The sequence below is a fragment of the Sphaerodactylus townsendi genome, linkage group LG01 (assembly GCF_021028975.2).
Source record: "Sphaerodactylus townsendi isolate TG3544 linkage group LG01, MPM_Stown_v2.3, whole genome shotgun sequence".
Taxonomy (NCBI): Eukaryota; Metazoa; Chordata; class Lepidosauria; order Squamata; family Sphaerodactylidae; genus Sphaerodactylus; species Sphaerodactylus townsendi.
In genome coordinates this window covers 52,805,115-52,832,844 of record NC_059425.1, presented here as the reverse complement: position 1 = coordinate 52,832,844, position 27,730 = coordinate 52,805,115, and the positions used below count along the sequence as shown (strand labels likewise).

Genomic DNA, 27,730 nt, shown 5'->3' with positions numbered 1-27,730 from the left:
CATAATGTAAAATAGATTAAAAAGTTGTTGAGAAAAGAAGTGGAGGTCATCAAACAAAGAACTTGGCCAGGGAAAAACCTCTTGGTACAGAGGCACAAGAGAGGCTATATGCTGTTTTACTGGCCAGGCAGGAAGGTAAAGGCTGAGATGGAAGTGGGATGGAATTGTTAATGGGCAGCAGTCTGAAGAAACTACAGATGGAAGAAGCACAGAGTGTTCAAGAAAGGAGGGCACAAACTGAAAAAAACACTGAAGGTGGGGAGGAATCTCAGATGAAATATATAGACTTCAGAAGATGCATGTTGTTGGAAGAAAGGGTGTGGATAAAAACTGCTTTGCAGATTGGAGGGGTCTGTGGATGAAGAAGGAAAAAAATGTAGTGGAAAACTTCTATTTTATATTATACATTTAAATACATATTTGTACCAGAGGAGTGGTGAAAAATGAAAACAGAATTTAAAACTCTGTCTAGGCTTTCTTGACTTTGCAGGAGTGCTAATGAATTTTTAACCACTGTAGTAAACAGATATGAGCCAAAGAATACACCAAACAGTAGCTCTTATAAATTCTTAAAAGCATTTTACTATAATCACTTCACTGAGCTGAATGGTTCTTTAAGGAATATGTGCCATCTCCTGTTAAGCTAAAATTAAGGCTTCCCAGAAGAGCAGGTACCTGGTATATACGTACTATTCATGATCTGAATTTGGAGAGTCAGTTGTCACCAGTAGGAGTATTAAGACAGTATCATTGGCATCCTATAGTCTCTTTACAACTTGTAGGATGGTAAAAGGAATGATGGGGGATCTTGTTCACATTATCATCATTTAACCTGGCATGATAGACAGTGCTGCCATTTTTACTACACTCTGAAGACAGAACAATGTCAAAGAGATAATTGTATTCAAGTATAATCAGAGGCCGTTTCCGCACGGCCTTTTTATGGCGCCCTGGGAACAGTAAAAATGCCGTTCCCAGGGAGCCATTCGCACAGGCGTCGCTCCCCTCCCAAGGAGGCGAAAGCGTCCAGGTCAGCCCTGAAAAACAACCCTTTAAAGGGTTGTTTTTTCCGCTAACAGTACGTGTTCCCGGCGGATCGCGGATGCGAGGAGCAGCACCACCGGGAACCTGCAGCTATTTCCACCCGATCCGACTGCACTGCTAATGTCACGTCGTCAGCCTGCTGGCCATCGAGAAGCCCTGCCCACGCTGTCCTCCGACCCCTGGAGGTCGGAGGGCAGCGTGGAAACGGGGCTTTTCCGACGGCCAGCAGGTCGACCGACGTGGACACTGTGCGGAGTTCGGTCAACGAAAAAGGGGGCAGAGGCGGCTCCATCGCGGAGCCACCCGGCGTCCGGGCCGGCCTCCTCCTGAGGCCGCCCGCTGCGATGTCGTCTTGAACGGCCTCCGCCTCCACGCCTGCAGAATTCTTGCCGGCGTGGAGGCGCATCAACGGCCGTGCGGAAACGGCCAGGGGCATTTATTTTTCACTAGCAATAAAGCCCATTGTGCAAAAAATACAACGGGCTATGGAAAACTGTGAGTCATTGCCAATATATCCAGTACGTACTCGCACCAGCTCGCCCTACCTCTGACCCAGAAGATATTAATAATTATTGACCACTAACTAACGCTTCATTTTGAAGCAAGGTGATTGAACAGGTGGTGGCGGGACAACTTCAAGGTTTCCTCAATGGGGCAAATTGTTTAGATCTTTTTCAGTATGGGTTTGGCCTTGGTTATGGGACTTCAACAGCCTTGGTCATCACTTTAGCATATGACCTGCACTAGGAGGAGGAGGCGGAAGAAGAAGATGAGTTGGATGTATAGCCCCCTTTTCTCTCCTATAGGAGACTCAAAGGGGCTTACAAACTCCTTTCCCCTCCCCCCTTCACAATAAACACCCTGTGAGGTAGGTGGGGCTGAGAGAGCTCCAAAGAACTGTGACTTTCACAAGGTCACCCAACTGACATGTGTTGGAGTGCACAGGCTAATCTGAATTCTCCAGATAAGCCTCTGCCACTCAGGTGGAGGAGTGGGGAATCAAACCCGGTTCCTCCAGATTAGAGTACACCTGCTCTTAACCACTATGCCACTGCTGCTCCACAGAATACAAATCTGTTGATTCTCTGAGCAGCTTTTGATACCATCAATCATGGTATCCTTCTGGATGTCTACCTGGGCTGGGATTGGGAGACACCGTTCTGCAATGGTTCCAGTTCTACATAGAGGGTAGGTTTTAGGAGGCGGTTCTGGGATACTGCTGCTCAGCCCTTTGGCCTTTGGTCTATGGAGTACTGCAAGATTTTATCTCTATGCTCTTCGACATCTAAATGAAACTGCTAGGATCTTCCATAGATTTTGGGTGAGTTTTTCCACTATGTATATGATACTCAGCTCTATGTCACACTTCTAGCTGATCCCAGTGAAATTGTAGAAGCTCTAAATACATGTCTTGGTGTAGTTCTGGACTGGATGCAGACTAATAAACTGAAGCTTAATTCCAATAAGACAGAAGTGGAACTGATGAGGGGAAAGTGTACCCAGTATTTAAGGTATCACCTGTTCTGGCTGGGCTTGCATTCCCTTGAAATAACAAGTCTGTAGTTTGGGCATGTTCTTCAACCTAGATCTACTGTGGTATAAGCAGGTGGCAAATGAGGCCAATGTACCTTTTACCAGCTTCAACTGGTTAGCCAGCTGCAGGTTTCCTAAGCAGAAAAGATCTGAGCACTATTCTGCATGCCTTGGTTACATCCAGTTTAGATTAGTACAATGAACTCAACATAGGGCTGCCCTTGAAAAGTGTTTGGAAACATCAATTGGTACAGAATGCTGCAGTTAAGATGTTGACTGGAATGGGTCATAGGGACCACATCACTCCAGCCTTGGACAATCTACACTGGCTGTCAGTTTGCTTCTAGGCAAAATTCAAGGTGCTAGACTTGACTGTCCAATCCCCATACAGTTTGGAATCAACATACCTGAAGGACTGCCTCCACTATGAACCTGCCCAGTTACTACAGTCAGGCCTGCTCAAATCAGATTGCAAGCTTAAAATTTAAAAGTACATACATTTTGAAAGCTTTCAAACAGAGAAGTTCATTTTTCAGAGTCTCTGGTTAAAATTTGTCACCATCACCTGCAAAAGGAAAAAAAAACCCCTATCCCTTCAGTTCCCTTTCTTCAGAAAAATTCAAGATCTTGTCATTCAGAACATCACAAATGAATTGGTAAAGTTTACATGTGCTGCTGTACTTGTTTTCAGGGGAGAAATAAAGTACTTGCTATAGGTAGAGCAACAGATTATATGACTGTGACCTGGCTGTGGGCCAACAGAATGACCCTAAGATGTCTCCCGAGCTTTGACTTGTCACTTTCCCATCTTTGCCTCCGTGTTCCTCCCAAAAATCTTTTTTGGTATAACTATGCTACACAGAAAAAGTTGAAAAGTACTAGCATGGCAGGCTCTTGGGCTGGAGTTTGATCCATGTCTTTTAATGAGAAGGCTGGTCCTTTTTCCACTGCTACGGTCTACTGTACCTGCAGCCTGAGCTTCTGATGCCATTCTGGATCCAGATTGGATGCCTCAGTGGTGCTCTAGCATTTGGCAGAGCCATGCTAAACAGAATTACACCTATCTTCTCCCATTGACTTCAATGAGCATAAAAATGTAATTCTGCTTAGGATGGCACTGCAAATGTAGCCTGGGAACACCAAAAGAAAGAAAACATATGTGTCAGTGTTTAAAGCCAAAGCAGGGGATATAGCGGGGAGAGGCCGGATGACAAAGCCAGAATAGTGCAAGAATACAAAAAGTCTACTCCAAAAAATATAATTCATTCCAAATAATGTACTGAACTATAGCATAAAGCTCTCTTACAGCCAAAACGCATCAGAATGCAAACATAGATCAATGCCAAATGTATGTGTCCTTATATCACATCATTTGTAGCATTAGTGACCTTTAAAAATGTACCAATTCCAGAGCTCTGTATTTAGTCTTCTGTTGATTGGTACTAAGAGTAAAAAAAACATTTAATCTATATTTCAAATTCAGCTGACTGATTAATGCTGTGGGGATATTTTTTCCCCCTTACAAACCCTCAAGACAGTCAATGGATAGCTAGTATGTAATATTATTTTGGCCACAGCAGCATTTCCAAACTTGAAGAACATAGTACTGCCCATAATGAAAATAAAATGAATTTCAAAAGTCATGCTTGAAGGATTCTATACGTCAATGTTACATTTCTGTTGCACCTGATTGAAAAGCTTGAGTTTTTTTCACCCACATGACCAGTAGATTAAAAAGTAAGACAGTCTTACATATCATTTTTATTTATCCACTATTCCATTTCTGCATCATGATCCCTTGATTGTGTGATACATGTTGTGACTGCCAAAGATGATTCCACATCTTCTCAGATTAGCTGATGTAAAACTGTTATTACTAAATTGCACTGTGATGGCAGCAAAAAATCTATTTACAACAGTCAAGATAAGCAAGTGCAAGACAGATTAAATCTATGGTTATATATATGCTGGTTATGAGACTGAGAATAGAATGGCAGTCCCATGCCCAGGTTTATTCTCTATAATAGTTAATCCAGTAGAAAGAGAAATTGCAAAGGTGCATGCATCTCCTTCTTTTTCTCTTTTCTAAATGTCTCTGTATCCTTACTCCATTTTATTGGCTGCTATCTGCAGGGATGAAACTGAACTGAAAATGCTCTGGAAGATTAAGAAACATTGAGAATTGAAGGGGGAAAGTTCATTGGCGGGGGGGGGGAGAATTCTCCTGTAGAGAATTCTAACTGGAAGATTCTGGAGTGTTACCCTCTACAGACTCAACAAAAAAAATGGATGCAAGGTGGCATCCAATTTCACACCAATAAATTAAAACACATCAATCCCTACAAACAATGAGAGGACTAGCAATAAAATAAAATGGCAGCACAGCAGCAGCATTAAAACAGTAACAGCAGGGAATGATGAAAAATGATCCATTAAAAAAATAAATGCAGAAGGCAGGTTTGGTAATCATGAAGGGACAAAAACTACACAGAAGCTAAGGCCGTTTCTGCACGAATGCGGAAACGGCCCGGTCGGCATTTCCGACGCCGACCCAACGACGCCGGGACCGTCTGCACAGACGGTCCTGGAAGGAGCTGGGCAGCCGGCGCCGCAGAGCGCCGGCGCCCGGCTGACCCGGATAATGTCTGGGCCTCAGGCGCGTCAAAGCGAAGGCCTGGGGACACGCTTCCCCACTGGCCGTTCTGGCGCTACTGCTCCAGCGGTGCAGAGTCTTGAAGTGTAATCCCAGGCCTCGGTGACGTGCCGGGAGGCCCAGGGACAAGGTAAGATACCGAGAAATTGGGGAAGAGCGTCTCGAAGCCGCTGCCGTTCGCTTTCCGCAGCGGCTTTGAGGCGGCAGTTTCTAACAAGAGCGCTTCCAGCTCTGGGGAAACGCCGGCTTCCACGGCGGTCAGGCGGTATCGGCGGCGGCGCAGCTCGCTGGCAATGCAGCTGCGCCCCTATCGCGAATCGAGTGGCCTGGAGAAGCGGCAAGTTTTTAAGCGTCTCCAGGCCGCCATTAAATGCCTGTGCGGAAACGGCCTAAGAGAGAAGGAATGGCTTGGCAGCTAATGAATGGCTGTGCTGAAGGCTTTCCAAGGGTCACAGTATCAAGCCTCTATCTTTGGTGGACCCCTACCTTCCTTTGGGCGCTCATGTAAAGCAGTACATCTGTTGATTTAATTGGCTGGCTGGTTCTGGTGGAAACAGGTAGTATATGTAGGTTGCTGCAATCATTCAGGAATATGCTGAGGGCCACCTTGAATAAACCAAGTATGGAGAACAAAGGAAGGACCCAAGATTTGCAACATTTCTGTGAGTTTGACACCTGTGATCTACATTATGCCATTACCTCATTATCTAGATTTCTGATTATATACCCCCACATATATATGTGTACCCATATGTATTTTGTTGCTCTTCATGGTCTTCTGATTAATCTTCTATTTTTAAAATATATTTTGTATATCATTTAAATAACTCCCCTTTCCGTCATATTTTGAAAACCTCTAACTTTTCAATCTTGATATACCATACTTTAAAAATTGTTCTTATTCTTGCTGATGAATCTGCTTGCTTCTTGTATATCAGAGATCTTCTCTTGAGTTCCACTGAAGGTGAAAACCAGTCCTGGCAGCCACTATCTATATATATAAAAAGCTAACCATTCGTTTGTTGGTCTTGCCCTAACGCAGAAACAGCTGGACGGATCGCCCCCAAATTTTCACAGGACGTCCCTCCCTGTTGCGGGCAGGTAATTGGACCTTCAAATTGCCAAAAGTCCATACCTGAGCCAGGTAAAACGTCTTTTTCCTGGCGCACCAGGCCATGAAGCTGCCTCTTAACTGTCTCCCTTAGAATGTTCGTGCAGCCTGTCTGTGGCCTGAGGCCTTGGTATGCCCTTAGAATAGTGGTGGCGAACCTTTGGCACTCCAGATGTTATGAACTACAATTCCCATCAACCCCTGCCACCACGGCCAATTGGCCATGCTGGCAGGGGCTGATGGGAATTGTAGTCCATAGCATCTGGAGTGCCAAAATTCCCGCCACCATATAATACCTAGAATATTCGCAGAGATGGCCAGAGATGAGCAGTGAAAACAGTAATTAGGTAATACTGGTAGGTAATACGAGTGGAAGTGAAGCAGGGGGAGGGCGGTATATAAAACTAATAATAAAAATACACACTTTGCTGTGTGAGATGTCAGGTGGGGTTCCTCCCTACACACACATGCAGGTAACTTTCACTCTCTGTGCCTCACCCAATACTACCACACAGCACACATACTCTCGTACACATCCACTTCATCCTCACACACCTCACTCTGCCCTCCCTCACATCCAACCACCACTTACCCACTTCCTCACCCATATTCGCCACAGCTCTTTTTTACTAAAAGCAAGCTGGAGTTTGCCTTTTTCTTCTAAGAAAATCTGCGGGGTGGGGGTGAAGACCAACACTACTGCCTCCTTGCTTCTTTTGCACATGACCCTTCAAAAACCCAGGGCTGTGGCCTCGAGCTGAGCGCCTCCACCACTCTGTCTCTGCTGCCTGACTGGGATAGCCTCCTTGCCCCAGTTCTGCCTTCACCAAAATTCCTGGACTGTGCATGTCAACCAGCCTCAAGTGGGACGAAGCGTGATTGGCAGACTCCTGGACGAGTTTCGCTTGTGGAATGGTGCAAGGGTTACCTTATACTAAAACCAAGACAGCACCATATACAATGTGAATTTAAAAGGGAAAGAGGGATTCCATTTGACCACCCCAGAAGAAGAAGAAGAAGAAGAAGTAAGAAGAAGAAGAAGAAGTAGGAGCAAGAGGAGGCAGTAGTAGTAGTAGTAGTAGTAGTAGTAGTAGTAGTAGTAGTAGTAGTAGTAGTAGTAGTAGTATTTTGGATTTATATCCCCCCTTTCTCTCCTGTAGGAGACTCAAAGGGGCTTACAACCTCCTTGCACTTCACCCCTCATAACAAACACCCTGTGAGGTGGGTGGGGCTGAGAGAGCTCCAAAAAGCTGTGACTAGCCCAAGGTCACACAGCTGGTGTGTGTGGGAGTGCACAGGCCAATCTGAATTCCCCAGATAAGCCTCCACAACTCAAGCTGCAGAGCTGGGAATCAAACCTGGTTACTCCAGATCAGAGTGCACCTGCTCTTAGCCACTACATCACTGCTGCTCCCAAAAGGCTATGCTGGGGATCATTGGACCTGCATGGACATCTGTGTAGGTTGCGGACTGTGTTGAGAAGGACAATTGCCACAGCAATGCGTGGCTGGGCCCCGCTAGTCTAAAATAAAAGTTTTTCCTCTTCCATGCCTCTGTGAAGAACCTGTATTCTTTCTTCTTCACCAATATCTCCCATGGCAGTTCCTTTACAATTATCAAATCATGTCCCAGATTCTGAATTCTCTTTTTGATATGCATGTGAAGTGACTGCTGTCTACTATGTTCTTTCTTTGATCCTAAGGTCAGATACTCCCCGAAATCTTGAGGTACTTTTTTCTTTTTTGCAGCAAAAGATTAAATGCAATATATTTTGTCAACCTTAGCTTGCATTTCTGGAACAGGAATAGACATATATTTTCTTTGCTCTGGTATGAAATCCTTATGAAGATCTTCTCCATTTGATTCTGCCAGGGCACGAATTCTCAACGCAAATTCCTTCTGTCTTAACTCCAAACCAATTAATTTTTCAGTTTGGCATTGTAGTTCCTTCTAGTTTCCTTTCCACGGTTTTAGAGTCATCTGAGACTTTTTGTAAATCCCTAGCCAGACCTTTAATCTTTTTCTTCAATTCTGCTGTCTTCCATGCATTTATCATCTTTATCAATCTTATTTTTTATTTTTGATATATCTTTTTGCATGGCTACTTAAGCTTTTATTTAATTAGATTCTTATTCTTATTCTTAAGCTTGTATTTAATTAGATTATAGAAGAGCATTACAGCAGTTTGGCATTGACAGACCTCTAGATAAATTATCTCATTCCAACATGGTGAAATTTGTGAGTTTATAAATCCGGAACATAAATGAATGGTACTTATATTTTTGTAAGAAGCAAGTTCTCACTGAGGTATATGGTATCAGACAAGACTCCCCTTTTCACTAGTTTTCTTCATTCTTCAGAAAAACAAACAGCATCACTTACAGCTCAAAGTAGTTTGAACTGCTTCTTTTCCCATTGCTGAGATGGGGGTGGGTAGCCTGCAATGGGCAAAAGGGGTGGTGGGGCAGCTGGCTTTCACCCAGTGCTCCTCACCCTCATTCCCATCTCTCCAGAGCACAACACCTTTTTCTCTTGTAGTTCCATTTAATCAATGGGGCTACAGTCACTCGGAAATAGACAGCAGCAGCCTTTTGTGGTGCCAAAAGCCAGAAGTCAGCAGCAATGCATCTTCAGCCTTAATTTGACCTGTTTCAACCACATTTTAGACCTGGTTTTCTAGGGGACAGCTTATCCACTTTGACTGATGATCCACATAAGGGACATGCATCTTTATTGATCCTTTTGGAAGTTTCTGAATCCTTTGGCACAGTGGATAATTTGATCTTGCTGGAGGTTTTGGGAAAGATAGTTGGGATAACAGGAGCTGCTCCTTGTTGATTTAACTTTTTTGTACATCAGTTGCAAAGAGTTGCCAAAAGAGTTTTAAATGTACAAAGAGTCTAGGTTTTTGTTTATACTGCACTCTTTAATAATTGTGAGACCTCTTAATGGAATCGGCTACAGTAACTGAGCCCTTCGGGGGAGGGCGGTTTATAAACCCAATAATAATAATAATAATAATAATAATAATAATAATAATAATAATAATAATAATAAACTGTTCATCAGTTTCCTTATACCTGGCTCTGTATGTGTATATAGTAGATTCCTTAGTCTCCAGAAACCGCTTAGATTTGGAGTAGAACTTCTGTGGATGCAAGGATTTCTACCCAAAGAGAATAATCGTTTTGCCTGCTACCCCACAGAAGTCAGAAATCCCAAAAGATCCTTCCATCAGCAGTAGAGAAAAGCAGGAAAATCATGATGCTTGGACAAATGTCTTTATGCCCAGGGAAATTCAAGTCTGGATTTAAGTCACCATCTGCATTTGGAACTGGTGCTTTGATGTACAGTGGATGATGGGGAATGTTAAAATGGAATCCAGCAATGCAGGGGTGATTGAGTTGGGAAAAGCAGAAGTTGTAGAAGAGATTGATTTGTCACATGAGATAGAGTAAAACTTAACTCTACCAGAATACAATAAAAGGTCAGGAGTACTTTGGAAACCAGGAGGCTGAGAAACGGGGGCTAGGTATGCTCATCTCCCCCAGCATCACATTCAGGAATTATCTCTTGAAGATAACTGCTGAATGTGCCATGATGACTGATGCAGCTATAGCCCCCAGACTGGATTATCACACTATTTGCTACACTGGGCTGCCTTTGAAAGCAACTTGGAAACTTCAGGCAGCACAAAATACAGCTGCAGCTCACTTTTTAACTAAGTTGAGATGATAATAGGGGTACTTGTAAGCAATTCCACTTGTCACCTTGTTTCTGGATTAAAGGTGCCAGTTCATACCTTTAAAGTTTTTCATGATTTGGGAACCATTTTATTAAAGGATCGCCTGACCTAGTATGCCCAATTAATATTGTGATCTTTTAGCAAAATGGTTTCCTGTGTCTTTGGTCTGAATTGCACGTACTCTGCTTCTTGCTCCTGACAATTTTTTTCCTTAATGGCCCCAATCCTTGTTACTTCCTTTCCAGATGAGCTGCACAGGATGTCTTCTAAGAATGGTGTCAAAGGCCATCAAGACAGTTCTTCCTCGGTGCCTTCCCCGTAGTTTGTCTGAAGCTTTTGTTTCTGGTGCATCATTTAGGCATTTATTTGGCAGCAGTCATCGAGATTTTCCATATTGTATTTCTTATGTATGGTGCCTTTCAGAATGTGTGATATTTATATAGCTCTGTTGCTGAACTACCTGAAGCTTTTAGGAGGAAATATGGATTTTTAAAAAAATAAATACCAAAGTCAGACTGCATACATTCTTACATGCTCATACAGGACTAAAACAATGTAAGCAGCAGTGGCGTAGTGGTTAACAGCAGGTGCATTCTAATCCGGAGGAAACGGGTTTGATTCCTCGCTCTGCTGCTTGAGCTGTGGAGGCTTATCTGGGGAATTCAGATTAGTGTGTACACTCCAACACAAGCCAGTTGGGTGACCTTGGGCTAGTCACAGTTCTTCGGCACTTTCTCAGCCCCATCCACCTCACAGGGTCTTTGTTGTGAAGGGGGAAGGGCAAGGAGATTGTAAGCCCCTTTGAGTCTCCTACAGGAGAGAAAGGGGGGATATAAATCCAAACTACTACTCCTTTTCTTCTTCTAAGCTTCAGCAGGAAGAAAAAGTACTCTCTCTTTCAATTTAAACATTTCCTTAATAGGTCAACATTCAGCAGTTCTCAGCATGTGTGAGCAGCCTGAGTTGTCTTTGAACTGCAGCTTTTGGTTCCCTTACTGTGCACGCAATCTATATTTTTAAAGTTCAATTATAACAATCCTCCTTGTTTTCCCCAGGAACCATACTTGCCCTTTTCAGGTTCAAGACTGCTGGATATAAGAAGAAAGCAATTGGGTTCATATAGTAATAGAAATCCAGCTATATTCAGAACTCCAGAACTCCATATCAGTTCTGTACACAGAGCCAATGAATTACTCAGTGTACACATTTTTTTAAAGTCCTGGGCCCAGGGTGCACGCACACAAACTGCTGCTTGTTGCATTAAACCAGGGGTCCCCAAACTTTTTAAACAGGGGGCCAGTTCACGCATGGCCAGAGCCCAGCCGGGGGCCGGACCAAGTGCCGCCCGCGGGGGGGGGGGGCGCCATCCATCCGCCCTCAACCCGCCCCTGGCCGAGTCCCCCCACCCCCGCGGTCCCCTTCCAATTCGGCCCTGAAGCTCTGCCACCTTTCTCTCTCCCCCCTTTGCCGCATTGGTACGGTCCCCTCCAGCCGCTTGGAATAAGCAGCGAGTCGCCCGCACTTGAGGCTGTTGTAAACCTGGGGGTCGGGGTGCCAAGCTCCAGGGGCCGCCTGGAGCTTGGGCACTGGACCCCAGGTTTACAAACAGCCTCAAGCGCGGGCGACTCGCTGCTCATTCCAAGCGGCCGGAGGGGACCGTACCAATGCGGCAAGGGGGGGAGGAGGAGAAAGGCAGCTCTGCCGCCTTTCTCTCTCTCCCCCCCCTTGCCGCATTGGTACGGTCCCCTCCGGCCGCTTGGAATGAGCAGCAAGTCGCCCACGCTTAATGCTGTTTGTAAACCTGGGGAAAAGGAGATAGAGAAGGGGGAGATCCGCTTCTGCCCAGCGGGCCGGATAAATGTCTTCCGGGGGCCTGATTTGGCCCCCGGGCCGTAGTTTGGGGACCCCTGCATTAAACCATTGGTCCATCAAGGTCAGTATTACTGACTCAAGCCTGGCAGTGGCGGTTCAGGGTCTCAGGAAGATTTCTTTCATATAATCTACTGCCTGGTCCTTTAAAAATTGAGATGTTGGGGACTGAACCTGGGACCTTCTGCATGCCAAGCAAATGCTACACTGGTGAGCAATACCCCTCCCATAAAGAGAGCAGCATTTAGTACAAATAGGGAAGGCCAAGTGGTGTAGCTTGATTTCAGACACTAAGCAGGGCTGGTACTTGAATGGGAGACCACCAGGGAAGATTGAAGAGGAAGGCAATGGCAAATCACCTCTGCCCAGAAAGTCCCTTAATGGGGCTGCCATCATTCTGGTATCCGTTTCACAAGTCAACACTCACCTCATCAGAGGCATTAAGAGTTCAATTATTAGAAAGAAGAGGAAGAAGAGTTTGGATTTGAGTCTCCTACTTGCAATCTCCTTGCCCTTCCCCCCTCACAACAAACACCCTGTGAGGTAGGCGGGGCTGAGAGAGCTCCGGGAAGCTGTGACTAGCCCAAGGACACCCAGCTGGCAAGTGTGGGAGTGTACAGGCTAATCTGAATTCCCCAGATAAGCCTCCACAGCTCAGGTGGCAGAGCTGGGAATCAAACCCGGTTCCTCCAGATTAGATACACGAGCTCCTACACCACTGCTGCTTCAGAAAGACTGAAAGCTCCAAACAGCAGAAAAGGGGTGAGGGTATGTTACAAAGAATTTTTCAGGATAGCATTTTTGTGATTATCAGCAAAACTTTTAGGCATTTAACCATATGGATAATATAGTTTATGGTATTGTCTTGTAATTTTTGTTCTTCTTGAGTTCCAACAATTAGCACTGTAAATATATCACCATTTAAACTGTCTTCTGTACCGCTACCATTCTGTTTGCAGCATTTAGTACAAATGTATCTTCCTAATAGTTGAACACTTCACGTATCTGATAAATAACCACCAACTCAAGAAAGCGTATACGAAAATAGTTTTAAGGTGCCTCAGAAATTGTTTCATTTTTCTGCTGCAATAACACATGAAAATTCCAGGTGGTTAGCTAAAAGAATCTGTAACTGATAAATGTAATTTCATGGCAAAGGCTATTATTGATACACAAAGGGGTTTGAGTAAAGTATATGTTCAAGTGCAAATATGTTACAACCGTTACTTCAGAAACTCGTGAATTGAATTTGGGGGCAAATTGTTGTACTACAGGAATTAAATAAAGCAATGTACTATGCTGTTTTCCACCAAAAATATAAAAGTAGAATTGTATATTAATCTGCCACATGCTGGACCTTCTTTGTTCTAGAATGTTCCCTTGGGTCCTAATGCCTTGGGGACAGAACGAAGTAGACAGTAGAGAGTATGGGAAAAACTACAAAATACCTCAATTGACAAGAGACTTCTAGTCCTGATACAAATCTTCCACTCTGATACCACTCTAAAAGTGAGATACCATCGAAACGGAATGCTGTCTGATACTATAAAAAACCTACAAAGCATTGTCAAAGGCTTTCATGGCCGGAATCACTGGGGTGCTGTGTGATTTCCGGGCTATATGGCCGTGTTCTAACAGCATTCTCTCCTGACGTTTCGCCTGCATCTGTCTGCAGGAGTCTACCACATACCATGTAGCTGTGGACAAGTCTACATAGGAACCACCAAATGCAGCGCTCAGACAGGAGCACTGCAGACTATTTCAGCCAGAAAAATCAGCAATAGCAGAACACATGATAAACCAACCTGGACACAGAATATTATTTGAAAACACAGAACTTGTGGACCACTCTGACAACCACTACATCAGACTACACAGAGAAGCCATTGAAATCCACATGCACATGGACAATTTCAACAGAAAGGAAGAAACCATTAAAATGAACAGAACTTGGCTGCCAGTGTTGAAAAACACTAGAGTCAAGACAGTGACTAATCAGCTCCACACAAACACAGGATGACTATAAACAATAAACAATCAAAGATAACAAAGGCCAGGCTACTTCTATTCAGATGCCCTCACCTATTGACCTTGCTATCTTCATTGTTACTCACAGGTATATATACTCCACTTGCTTTCCTTTCCTGCTATCAGATCCTCTGAAGATGCCAGCCACTGATGCAGGCGATACGTCAGGAGAGAATGCTGCTAGAAGACGGCCATATAGCCCAGAAACCACACAGCACCCCAACCGACAAAGTAGTTAGAGGCTGCTTATTAGCATCTATGCTTTTCATTTTCTTCTTGAATAACTTGGTAGAATATTTAACCGATCCACGATGTCATCCTCCAAAAATTGTTAACAGACACATTTCAGTGCTATTGTACACAGATGATGCAGCGATTCTATCAAGAACACAAACAGGGCTAAGAGGACCCCTAGACAAATTAGCCTCTTACTGTAACCAAGAAGACCTGTTAATCAATTTTCAAAAAATTAAAATTCTAGTTGCAGGGAAACATACAAGGTGTAGAGCATGGTCAGTTTTGGGAAATAAGATAGAACAAGTTTGCAGCTTTAAATACTTGGGAGTAGTCCTACAGGCCTCAGGGGTAAAGTCTCACTACCATAATACAGTGGCACATGCTGGCGAAAGGTCTGCAAATGGTATTTTAAAACTCTGTAGAACTCAGAGTGGATCCCACGTACCAGCAGTTCTCAAATTATTTAAAGCTAAAGCAATATCGCAGCTGGTAAATGAATCCTATTTAGGCTCCTCCGCCGCCGACTTTGAAGTCCTAGAGAAGGTTCAGGCTAAATTTCTAAGGTCCTTCCTATAACTACCTACATGCATGTCAAATGTATGGATCAGACTAAAAGTAAGGATGCTCAAGGTTGAAGCCATAATTTAAATTGCCTCAATAAACAAGTGGCTTACAGGGCTCCTAAGTCCACAAGGGCTATTCCCCTTAATCCTCAGGGATGAGTTCCAATCAAAGTGGCAAAGGGCTGTGCACGATACTCTGCAGCAACTGGGATTTTCCCCTCTGGCCCTCCTAGACCTGGGTCTGGAAAAGGCTTGTGCACGAATAAAACAAAGAATCCACGATATAGAGACAATCTGATCTAAGACTAGCACCAACCTATCTGTCACCAGACAACCTAAAATATCGGGTGACTTCTGCTCCCTATCTTTACTTTTTAGAAAATAAAAACCAAAGGAGGATGCTAACATTAGCCAGAAGTAACTCCCTGCCCTCAGCGGTACTGGAAGACAAATATAAGAAAATTCCTTTCAACCAGAGATTGTGTGTCTGCTCTTTAAACAAAGTGGATACTTTAGAACATAAATTATTAAAGTTTCCTATATACAACAAATTCAGAAACGAAATATTAGGATCTATACTGGCCGGCTGGACAGGGAAAAATAAAAAATGGAAAATGCACCATTTACTTTTGGGAAAGGACTAATGGAGCACAATTTTGCCTTTTGATCAACAAATTTAGAAAATCAGGAGGGTAGGATCAAGGACCTTTTGTGCTATTTAGTGCTATGAGATTTACTCCCTTATTTGAGTGTTTTAAAAGTTGATGGGATATACCTCTCTTAAATTCTTCTATTGAGGTTTTATGTTGATTGTGTACCATAAAATTTTAACCTATTTATGCTTAAAGGTTGCTAAAATGCAGTTAATAATATGATTTTGCATAAACAATTTTAAATATTTTTAAATTATAATTCTAAGTATCAAATAGAAGAGAAATTTTTAACAATTATCTTACGCACTATTTTAGCATATGTTAAATAGGATTTAAAAATGTTTATATAACCTAAAATGCAGCTTAGCAGCATGTCTTTATAGCCTATCATGTTATGTTATATTGTTGATGTACAAAGTTTGGTTCTATTGTTATAACCTTTTCTGGTCTTTGACCGTAATAAAGTCTGTCTGTCTACAATTCTATTTTTATATTTCGGTGGAAAAGAGTACAGCCTCAAATATTCATTAAAGAAGTCTTTATCTTTGCATTTGTATGGCGCCTTCCGCACCTGCACAATAATGCACGTTCAATCCACTTTCACAATTGTTTGCAAGTGGATTTTGCTATTCCACACAGTAAAATCCAGCTGCATTGAAAGTGGATTGAAAGTGCATTATTCTGCAGGTGCGGAAGGAGCCTATGATCAGCAATCCTGACTAAATTTCATTGTATTATGAACATCTCAGTACAGAGGAGGTTGTTCTGTTGTTGTGCATCAAGTGTAAAGGGAAGAGCCAAAGCGCTGGGATTCAGCACATACTTCTCTCACATAATATTCTATGTTCAACTTTGGTAGCATGACTGAGAAAAGCCTCTGCCTCAGAACAGAGAACTACTGCTAGACAAAGCCAGTGATACTAGATGAGATGAGACTCTTCATGTGTTCAGGCCAGTCATAACTTTGCAGAGTTAATCACTACCAAGACTGAAGCTCAGCAGAATTACCTACTTTCAGAGGATGCCCAGTGTATCTCTATATGAGCTGCTGTTTGCTAGCATGCCATGCCAGTGATACTTGTAGAAACAAAAGGAGCTGACTCATCTGAGAACTGATCACACCTACATATTCTAAAAATATGTGTTTTGTGTGTGCAACTGAACTTTGTCTCTAGTGTTAATACAGAAAGTTAGTCAGTTTCAGCTATCAAAAGTCTGGAAACTTGCCATGTTCAAGTAGTCACTCTTTTTGTGTCTCTCTCCTGAAAATGAAAGCATAACATTTGCAACCCATTCCATGTTATCCATCAGCAGAAAAAAATCTTAAGGGATGAAAGATTCATATTATGTATTTATTTATTTCAACAATAAACAAATAGAACTGTGTTTTAAAGATCTGGAGGCGGGGTGGGTGGTAGGAATCACAGGATGAAATTGTGTTGCTATAACAGAATCCATCTTACGTGCAGTGCTGCTCCCAAGAGAGATACTCACAAAGGAGGGACCATTAAAGGAGACAAGCCTTCAAAAAAACATAGTGGCAAGCTTGCTGCAGCACTATAGCCCTTTGCCAAATATTACTCAATGAGAAGCACACAGTTAAGTAATTAGGCTTTCAACTGAAGGCAGATCCCAGTTCGCATTGCTCAGAAAAATGATCAATTTGCCATACTCGAGTAAATTGGTACTTAAGTCTATTGTTTTCAAACTTCCATAGGTAATGTTTATTTTCAGTCTTTGTTCATGCTCTCCTCCCAGAACAGCTGATGGTAAAGTATGGGTCCAGTTTCTGCCACCAAACTTAACAGGGCCTTGCTGCTAGGAACATACACAGGCTGATAACTTTAGTGAAGGGTGTGGAGAGTAAATCTGCAAAACTGAATCATCCAGTATTAACTTCATCTTTATAACCTAAGCATAAAGAATGTAACCATTTCCTAATCCCTTCTCTTAAAGTCAAACTGAATTCCCAAGAATTTGCAATAATCATATTGTAATGGTAGGGATCTAAAGGTAGTTCTTTCCACAGAGTTCCTATCTATCCCCATTCAACTGGAATCATTCACTTCTGTCTTTGAGGTTGTGCAGCCATGTAAAGTGCTATCAGACAATAAATGGCCCCTCCTATTGTTAGCACCATAGTGGTCCGGTAAAGGAGTCTGTCAGGAACTCCACCCTTCAGATGTACTGGCAGACCATCAGGTTTCTGTCAGAAACAAAAAAAGGAAGTATAAGTCAAAGCACACGTGTTACCATCACTATCACTACGGGTGAACTTGAGTGCCTCAAAAGATTCCATGGAAACAAATAAAAGCTGATATGCAACAACCCAATAGTAGAAGTTGAATGTATTTATTTCATTTATAGCCCGCCATTCTCCATGATATGGATTCAAAGTGGCTTATATAATTTTTTCTGAATGGTAAGGGGAAGAGGCATTAGCAAACACACCTCCCACCATTTTGAAAAGTGTAACAGATTAGGGCTGTAATATAAGGACTGAAGAGCTTTAAACAATTATTGTGTGTTCTCAATGAGCTTCACTTCTGCTGCTGTTAGCCCTGTGAGGAAAAACCACAAAGGCATCATACAGGTGCCTATGTGCTTTCCTCTGTGGGGCAAGCAACAGCTCCTTTTGCACCAGAAAAACAATCAAAGGACAAGAGAAGAGCTATGACAGTCCCAACCCAAATCTTCCCTATCCCTACAACTGCTCTATATAGCCATACATCTCCTGTTGGTTTATCTACTTCAGTCCTAAGTCTGAAAATCTGAGCCATGTGTTCTTTGCAGACAAGTTCAGCAGGTTCATTTTTCCCCCCAGAAAATTATACTTTTGCTTATAGCTCACAAGATATGCTTGAAATTACATAAACTATGCCTAGAGATGTCTCAATAGCCAAAGAAAAAGCTAAGAATTCTCAATTGTAAGAAGTTAATTCTTCAGTTCTTCTATGGCTTCCTGCCATTCCCCAAAATTACAGGAAGAGATTATGAAAAATAAATCAATATGCAATGTTATTTCTACTGTTCCAAGTCTTTTTAAGACACACAGACTCACTCATACCCATTACAGTGCCTCCTGAAGCCTCAGCTACTTTCAGCAGAAGCCCACACATAACACATGAATAGCTTGACAAGCACAAGAAGGTCTCTTAAATGCCACTGCAATTAGAGCCAAGCTAGACACGATGGTAAATGTATGAAATGTTATCTGCTTGCAGATGCACACATGCAATGCATAGTAGTTTGTTTTCAAACTAAATTCCTTGCAATGCATGGAACTTCTAGTCTAACTTTAGCAAATCCTTCACTTTGACACATCCGGGGCGGGGGGGTGGGGGGCTGAATCTGCCAGTGGAAGCATGCGGACTTCCAGCAGCAGAAATACCCTCCCAGAGGTACTAATCTCTGTGGGGGCGAATCCGCTGCTGGCCTCTCCCGGCATTGGGATGCAGAGCATGACGCTGCACCGCTGGCACAGCAGGGACAGTTTGGGGGTGTGGCCAGGGTGGAGCTGACATTAGTTGGCTTCCTCCCAGCCATTTGCTGGTTTATGCCAGAGGTGGGCAATTTTAACTTACACGACCTAAAAGATATACAAAGGGGAAAGTAGAGATGGCAAATTCATGCTAAGGTTACTAGCCCCAATTCTAATTTAATTATATTACATGAATCTGAAGCATTACAATGTGCTTCAAATTTTCTTAAGGCAGAACTATTAACTAACATACACAGGAACTCAACAGAACAAAATTCATCTACATCAAGCACCCAACAGTGCTGCACAAGAGAGAGTATGGTACATATTCATTCTCCCCATTTCTTGATTATCAGGAATCCAATTCTAACAGAATTAATTATACTTATAGTTTTAACAAAAAAAATTCTTCTCACCTGAAAGAACTTTTGCAGTTCTGGAACCCTGTTTTTACCAAAATACTCAACAGCCGATGGGGTGTCAGAAGCAAGTTTCGTTGGTGACCCAAAAATCAGAGCTGGTGATTCCACAGGTACCACTGGTTTGAGCCCCTGAATAAATACAAGAATTAAAGTTTATCTATGAAATCAGACAAGATACTAGAGAGTCATTTTAGCATCTAGCATCAGTCAAATGAGCCCTACAGCTGCTATTTACCCTGTGCACTACCTCAAACACACATATAATAGCATGAGATAGAACTGTCAATAAAAATGAAACAATAGTACTTTTTATTACGAGCACATAGGCCTGTTCCTTCCCCAATTAATGCTTAGCCAACCCTTGTGTATCTGAAGGGTTGGGAAAAGCTTCCCTCTCTACCTTCTCACTCTCTCCTCAGAAAGAGGCACAGTGGCTTAGCCAAGAGTGAGATTAACAAGGCTTCCAGAGGAGCAAGCTGGCCATGGAGACAGGAGAGTTGAAAACCATCACCAACAACCCCAATGTGTCCAGCTGGGTCTTCTCTTGGATGGGAGCCGCGGTGGTGGTTTTGTTCTCTCTTCTTGGCAGTCAGCTTGCCACATCTGTGCTGGAATAACAGTGCAAAGGCAGCAGAGAATGGTGTGTGTTTGTGAAGGAGGGTGGATTGTGGGAGAAGATGAGCACTTCACTTGCATCCCTGGTACTAGGACCAAAGCTTGGGAAGGCTTGCAGCTTACTTGTGCTCCAGTTTCTCCAGCATTTTAAGGTGGGAATAACCTGGCAACCATAAGCCCCACCAGAAAATGGATTTGCCCGCCTTCCCAAAATATTGAGTGGGTGCCACATTGGGAAATGTTACTCAGAAAGTCACGCGGCTCTCAAACCACTATTACTGTTGTAAGGATCATACAGGTACAGAATACCCTGTAATGCTATTACTAAATGTCTGATCTAAGGACAGATATGGCTCCAACAAGACATGTTAAGAGAAGTGAATTCTGCTGAAATTATGCAGCTAAACTACATAGGCTTGGACAGAAAACTTTACTCCCCATTTTGGACATGAAGAGATTCATTGCTCATGATTGTGTGAACAGTACTTTCTCAAAATACCTCACTATACCTACCAGTTTCTTTAGGTATTGGTGCTGATAAAAACAAACTTGTAAAAGCTAGTCATTGGTTATTACTTTAGTTCAAGCTTCCTGCATATTTTAACTATACAAAAAGGAAAGAACACTGAGTGGAAAAAAAAGGGGGGGGGGGTAGTGCTGAACTTGCCCCACTATATACCCTTGATTTTCAGTCTGGATGATCTTAACAGAACTGGAATTTAACCCCTCAATAGAGATGGAAGGAAACTGGTCCAGGAAATTTCACAGACAGGTTTCATTCCGCTTTTATTCCCTGTGAGGTTTGAATGCATTAGTAAACATCCCAAGTTAAAAATATTCAATTAAGAGCTGAATGTGCCACCTTCACAACCCAGCATATTTTCATTTATCCATTCCAGCTTTACTGTTGAAGAGCTGTGATGCTGTTAATATTTTGTACGCCCAAGCAATTCATAACTGATTTACACAGGAGCAACTCCAGAGAATCTGGTAAGTCTACAGTGAAGTAAAGGGGCTACAGATTGCCATCACAATTAACAGCACATTAATTCTCTTCCTTATTATTCCAGACAGAAAATGTGAACACAATATGCTTGATATTAAATTTGCATTTTAATAAGGCTAATGAGTACATGCTTGGAATGAATGTCTACTAATTAGCTTTTGTTTGTTCATCTATCAAGTGCCTGTCAATCAAGAGCAATTTTAAAAGACACTTTTCACATGCTAGGGTAAAACTGCATTTGTTACTAGTTAGGTTTAAAAATCACACCGTAGGAACCTGTTCACCTCTGCCCTTGATATGCACATTTTTAATCTCTATGCCTGAATGGTAAAAGTTAAAGAAAGCTGGATAGGATCTAAAAAACCAGGTTTGAATCCCCACTCTGCCATGGAACTTCAGTGGGCCAATCACAAACTTGTCTTAGCCTACCTCAGAGGATTGTGGTTGCAAAGGTCAAATGGAAGAAGAGAAAAATATGTTGTAAGTTTCTTTGGGTCTCCATTGGGAACAAAAATATGGTATAAACATCTCAATAACAAATAATACTTGTGCACACAACAGGCCAAAACCACACCATCCACGAACATGCAATATTTGTGAACATCTAACTGAGAAGAGACTGCAACAGAATGCTGTTGGGTACAGGGTCAGTTTGGATGAGAAAAAACATGGGTTCTGGAAACACGGCATACTGTGTACTGTTTATAGAAGTAGGTATGGGAAGAGGATGGAAAGGCAGGGAAACAAGAGCCAAACCAGAATGGACACAATATCATGTCATCAGCAGGTTTCTTAAAATGCTAATTTGCAACCCCAGGCAGTTGCTTTGAAGCTCTGGAAGGGTCACGTAGGGGAAAGCGTAATTAATTATTTCTTTCTGTACTTGTTCCTTATTTAAAATGTCTTTTCAAATGTACAATTAACTCCAATGGCAAAAGACATAAAGTTAGGTGTCTGAGTTCACATATTTTCTCACAAAAGCCAACTGTAAATTTAGAGAGGCATTATAAATTGTGGAGGAGGCATGGAAAGAAAGGGTTAAACAAAGACACCTCACAGCACAATCGGGGACAGGGATGGATTCCTGGAGGAGGTGCAGGCTTATGCCAGCAGATTTGCCCTCTCCAGAGTATTTACCCCTGCGGAGGGCAAAAACACCGGCGGGTGGATGCTGCGACACTCCAAGGCACCCAAACATAGCACCCATCACTGCATCAGCACTCTCACACTGCAGCTGGACCCGTTGCCACAGCAGGGCCGGGTCAGAAGCGATCCTGGGGGTGGAGCTGATTGTGATTCCTATCGGGGGCTTTCAGGAGGTTGTTTTTTTCTGTTTTACTGCAATGCCTGATAGCCCTCTGGAGGCGGCGCAATGGTGGAGCGGTCTCCAGCAGCGGTGGCCTCTGGATTAGGCTATCCATTTTCTGCAAGCAAAATTGTTAACATACACAATGCTAGAAAGTGCTGCATCTTATGCCATCTTAGCACATACATAACAATTTTGACAATTAGAGGGAAGTAAGAAGGAATCAAGAAAACAAATGTTATATAAAAGGGAGAAAGTATTTGTACAAAGCTTTCTTATACAGTCAAACTAGCAGTATACAGCATTAAACTGTATAAAACTGAACATATTGAACTGTTCAATAATGTATAATCAGCACATTATAGCAGATTACACATGAAATTCGTGACATTTAAGAAATAAATAAATCTTTGAAAATGTTATGCTGAGCAGAAATATACACCTGATTTTCTTCTGCAGTATATTTCTTACATAGGACCTTCACACTACACATTTTAAGTAACAACTTGCCTTAGCAAGTTTTTCACTCATTCTAAGAAAAAATGGTTCACTTAAAGGTTGTTGGTTTTTTTGCTCCCCAAGACTTTCCATTTTTTCACTGGAAAAAAATGAACAGTCCTCAGGGTGGGGGGAAGGGGTCCCCTAAAAGAATCCAGTTTATTCCTGGGCATTCATATTTCCACACTTGCTTCACCATTTCTAATTCCTTAACTAGAAGCCTCTAAATAAAGTTTCCATACTCTCAAGATGTTAATAAACGCTTTCTGACTGCATCAGTACAATTTAGACTAGGATCAGAGAGACCCAAGATTTAAGCCTCCACTCCACTACATGGTTCGCAGGGGCCAGTCACCCCCTCTCGGTCTAATCAATATTATAAGATGGTTGTTAGTATAAAAAAAGAAAGACAAAAATAAAAACTGTATGCTGCCTTGGGGTTTCTGGAGGAATAGTAAGGTAAAAATCTGATAGGTAACTCGGGGAATGCAACTGCCACAGAAAACTTGCCATCGTGCAAGATCAGGTATATGATGAAAGTGCTGCAAGAGTTCAGCAGACTAGCTGCTTGTGAAAACTGGGAAAAATTGGGGATTAGCAATCAAAATGCAAATGTGTTGAGATCCCCAGAAATTCAGAATATTTTATTTTGCTCTGTTGATGCTGACTTATCTAAAAAGTGAAATGGACACACAGAAGTTTGACAGTTTGGGAAGCATAATTCCATAACTAAGTAGAAATAAGGGAGAAAAAAGTTAAAATGTACGCCTGGACTACGTCTTAGGAAAAATTAAAGCCAAGATTCAGCCTCATACAATAATGTTCCATGCTTGTCATCACACAATTAATGCTTGTAAATGTGTGAGTTACAAACTTATTCAGGTTTAATGTATTAACATGATAAAATAGGTGAACAGATTCAAAAAACCAAGTTACAAAACCCAAAGTGTCCGTAGACTTTTTCTTATGTACCATCATTACGTCTCATCACACTGATGTTGAAAAATACACAGACAACAGTGCTGCAAAAGTAATGGCAAACTATGGTTTAGAAATAGGACAGCCATTTGAGCACAGGGTTAACACTGGTGGTAGAAAGTGTCATCATGTCACAGACAATTTATGGCAACCTCAAAGGGTTTGCCAAGCAACATACATAGAGATGTGGCCTTTGCACAGCAACAGCAGACTTCCTTGGTGGTCTCCAGTCCAAGTATTCATCAGGACTGATCCTGCTTGGATCCAAGATCTGATGAGACTGGGCTAGCCTGGGCTATCCAGGTCAGGTCGGGGTAACAGTAACAACGTGGTAGAGCTCCTGTTTTAGATAACCGCAGCTGCAAATTCACCCCTTGCCTCTCTGAAAGAGTACTTAAGAAACTATTTTTTTTCTGCCTGAGATCGTACAGTGCTGCTGTTGAGTAGAATAAACAGTATCGATCAATATTCTTTTCCACAAACAGTAAAATTGTATATGACAGTAAAATTGTACATGAATCCATCATTTCCTGGACCTTCTTTGTAGTAGAATGCTCCACGGTAGTACAGGAAATGGCACATTAATATACAAATTTACTGTCAACTTTTTGTGGAAAACAGTATAGATGAGGAACTCATATGAGTTTATATGACAGCCAGTGTAGCGTAGTGGTTCATATGCTGGCCTAGTATTAGAATGACTTTGGTTCAAATTTCCATTCTAACATGAAATTTGTTGGGTGACACCCAGCCACGGTGCCAAGCTATCCATCAGTACTCTTGTGCTGCCCCGAGTTGCATCAGCATGGCAGGGATGTGGTGGGGACATTCCCAGGGGTGGAACTTATCTTAGTCAGGTTCCACTGCCCATTTAGTCCCCTTATGTTGGTGGAGCAGGCTTAGGATGTCTCTGCTTTCCCCTATTGAGGAGTCAAAAGCAAAGTTTTTTTTTTAAAAAAAAAACTTTTTGGGCTTCCCATGCTACTTTGGGAAAGCCCTTTGGATTGGTGGAGTGGTGCTGGAGCAGTGCCATCCTCACCCACCTGACAGTTCTGGATTGGGTTGACTGAAATTGTTGCAAGATTAACTATCTTCAGTTTCATTCAGGCCACCAGGCCTTGCATTTCTTTGTTCCAGTGTTTGGAACTTGGCATGCCTGCCTGCCTTACCCATAGCTAGAGGAACTTCATTAAAATATCGTCGAAGGCTTTCAAGGCTGGATTCAACTGGTTGTTGTGAGTTTTCTGGGCTGCGTAGCCGTGATCTGGTAGATCTTGTTCCTTGTTTTGCCTGCATCTGTGGCCGACATCTTCAGAAGTGTATCACAGAGAGAAGTGTCGGCCACATTGTGTCCAGTGAGAAGGGAATGTTTAGTAGGGTATATATTTTCCATGTCCCAGGGTGGGGAACCAGTCAGTAAGTGTTTTGGGTAGAACTTGCTCTGCAAAGGTGTGGCTGACTGCATTGTATTGCCCACTCGCAATACAATGCAGTTAACTATACCTTTGCATAGCAAATTCCCAACTATTTCATCCAACAGTTCCCTGAAGACATTAAACACCATGTGGAACAAGACGGATCCCTATCAAACCACTTCAATTATTGCAGTCTCTCATCACCACTTTCTGAAATCAGCTAATAAAGAATGGTACTATGGAACCACATTGCCCCTTGCTCTCAACCAATCCTGCTTCTCCAAAAGAATACCATGGTTGATGGTAGTGAAAGCCATTGAGAGGTTCAGGAGAATTAACACAGACCTACTTGCTTCTCCTGCCCACACTCTTCCAATAAAGTTATTGCAAACCAAAACATGATCACAGATTAAAACTGGTCCAGACAATCCATCTCCTCCATTATAATCGGAAACCACATACAGTCACCTCCATGGGCTTTAAACCAGGAAGAGGGAACAATGTACACTGTTCTGAATTCCTTGTAGGGATGACAAAAAAGAAGCGTACAAGGCAACTAGATCAAACGTTCAGAATTGCTGGTACGATCTTCTACTATATACCATGGATGGGGCACCTCTCTATGTTAACATGGAATATGATGACACTTTGTGTGAAAAAGGACTTTTCTGCATATACAAGAGTCCTTGGATTGATCTATGAAATAAACAATATTATAAAAGAAAATTAGTTGCCATACCCCACTTTTTTCTATCATAAAGTCTAAAATAGGCTTACAAAGTCCTCCCTTCCTCTACCCCCCCCCCCCACAACAGACACTTTGATTGGTGGAGATGAGAGAGTTCTGAGAGAATTGTAATTAGCCCAAGGTCACCCAGCAGGGTACATATGGGGGAGTGGGGAATCAAATCTGGTTCACCAGATTAGATTCCACTGCTCCTAACTATTACACCATTCCAACAAGAACAGGAGTGCCTACAAGAACCGAACACTCAAAGAAATAAACCATGTTCTCCTTTAAAAGCACATTTAGGCATTTCTCTCAATGGCACCTAAAACACCCAACCTAATGCAAAATTATAAAAATCCTACATACAGGAAGCAACACAACCCAGCTTAGCTTCCACTGTAGTATTCTTCCCTGTTTGTGAAAAGGAGGAAAAAGAAAGGGGCAAGTCAAGGCACTTAAAGACTTGTCAGCAAACCTGGCTTCCTGACCTGGCTTTGGTTCAGCCTACAAACGTACAACTCTGGAGGTCACCCAAGCCCATTCCACCGTCATCCCCATCTTCTATTGTTACAACCTGCTGTAATTTTAACTACATTCTTCCTGCCCTTTTTTCAAGGAACTCACTGAAGTGTGTAACAGGGACCTTTTTTATTTTTTCAGGTACCACGTAATTACGCTTGACTGGACCAAGGTCACTCAATAAGCTTCGTGGTTGAGATGGGATTTGAACCTAGGCCTCCTTAATCCAAGTCACTTTAGCCACAACACTAGGCAGATACCCAGACACAGCAGACTCCCACCCCAAAAAGAGTCACGAGCTCTTCTTGGCATCCGCTATGTCCCTCATTAATACATCTTTCCCAAGACCTCTTCGTTATCTCAGAAAATCAGACCTCGCAAGGACCGCAACAAACAAATAAATACTTTCGATTTGGTGTAAAACCCTGAAGGTCAAGTTCGCAGTGACGGGTAGGGAATCGCGGAGGGCTACTCGTTACCTGAGGAATATAAGCTGAAGCAGCGCCAGCCCCAACCAGCCTCTGCGTGAAGCCGCTGAATTTGTAATACATAGCGGCAGGTGGGAACAGTTCCCCGGGTCTATCCACGCCGCTCCGGTTCCAAGCCCGGTAAGCACACGGGCACACGCCTGCGACGCCTGTAAGGAAAGGACCTTTTCTATGTTCAACTCTTTCTTGGACCCCAGGACAGAAGGAGGTTTAACCGAATGCCTGAGCATTTTGTCCGCACAAAAAAGAATGCAGCCGCTTAAATGATATTTAAGTGAGCCTGTGAAATAACGTTTCACGTACCGCAGATGGTTTTGTTTACAAATTGAAAAGAAGCGAAGTTTTGACTCAGGCAATATATGGACAGCCCGAACGTTCAACTGCCCTGCGCACGCGTATTTATTGTCCTTTCCCCTACATTTTTTGCGTGAAATTGAAGGACGTGAAATGGGCCAATCACCGTTGAGAAGGACAGGCTGTCAACTGTTGTCAGAACAGAGTGGTATGTGGCGCTGCTCTTCGTAGCCGCCTGAACTTCAAGAACGGACACAGGACGACGATAGGGTGGAACTGGGAGGAACGAGTTGTAGTGGCGACAAAGCCGCAAAATAGGAATTCCACTAGAAATAATACAAATATAGCTAAGCAGTGTAATAAAGCGCAGAATTAGGAGGAGACGTTGCTATTCTTCTTGGTTGTAAACAGTGGCTTTGGGCTGAACGTGAGGTGTGCCGTTCTGAACATTCAGCACTTCCTTTCCTTCCGATGTTTCCATATCCCACTGAGAGATTTCTTTTCTGATACACTTGAAAACAAGTGTGGAAGGCTTGAACCAG

At 42.7% G+C, this 27,730-nt stretch overlaps 1 protein-coding gene across 1 annotated transcript; it reads right to left on the bottom strand.

Moving 5' to 3' along the window:
• Positions 1-16,774: 16,774 nt before the first annotated feature.
• On the bottom strand, positions 16,775-27,066 carry LOC125432570 (cytochrome c oxidase subunit 7A-related protein, mitochondrial). Its single transcript, XM_048496664.1, has 3 exons — positions 26,886-27,066; positions 19,334-19,468; positions 16,775-17,642 (listed from the first exon to the last, which is right to left on the bottom strand). Exons 1-3 carry the CDS (start codon positions 26,955-26,957, stop codon positions 17,499-17,501), a joined length of 351 nt encoding a protein of 116 aa, XP_048352621.1. The 5' UTR covers positions 26,958-27,066; the 3' UTR covers positions 16,775-17,498.
• Between the last annotated feature and the right edge of the window lie 664 nt (positions 27,067-27,730).

What these genes read in the sequence shown, in the direction of transcription:
- LOC125432570 (XM_048496664.1), bottom strand. Translation starts at nt 26,957, where the DNA reads ATGTATTACAAATTCAGCGGCTTCACGCAGAGGCTGGTTGGGGCTGGC. An exon ending in CTTCAGCTTATATTCCTCAG is followed by an intron (nt 19,469 to 26,885) that starts GTAACGAGTAGC and finishes GTATTTATTCAG; the next exon opens with GGGCTCAAACCAGTGGTACC. An exon ending in AACTGCAAAAGTTCTTTCAG is followed by an intron (nt 17,643 to 19,333) that starts GTGAGAAGAATT and finishes TGTTTCTGACAG; the next exon opens with AAACCTGATGGTCTGCCAGT.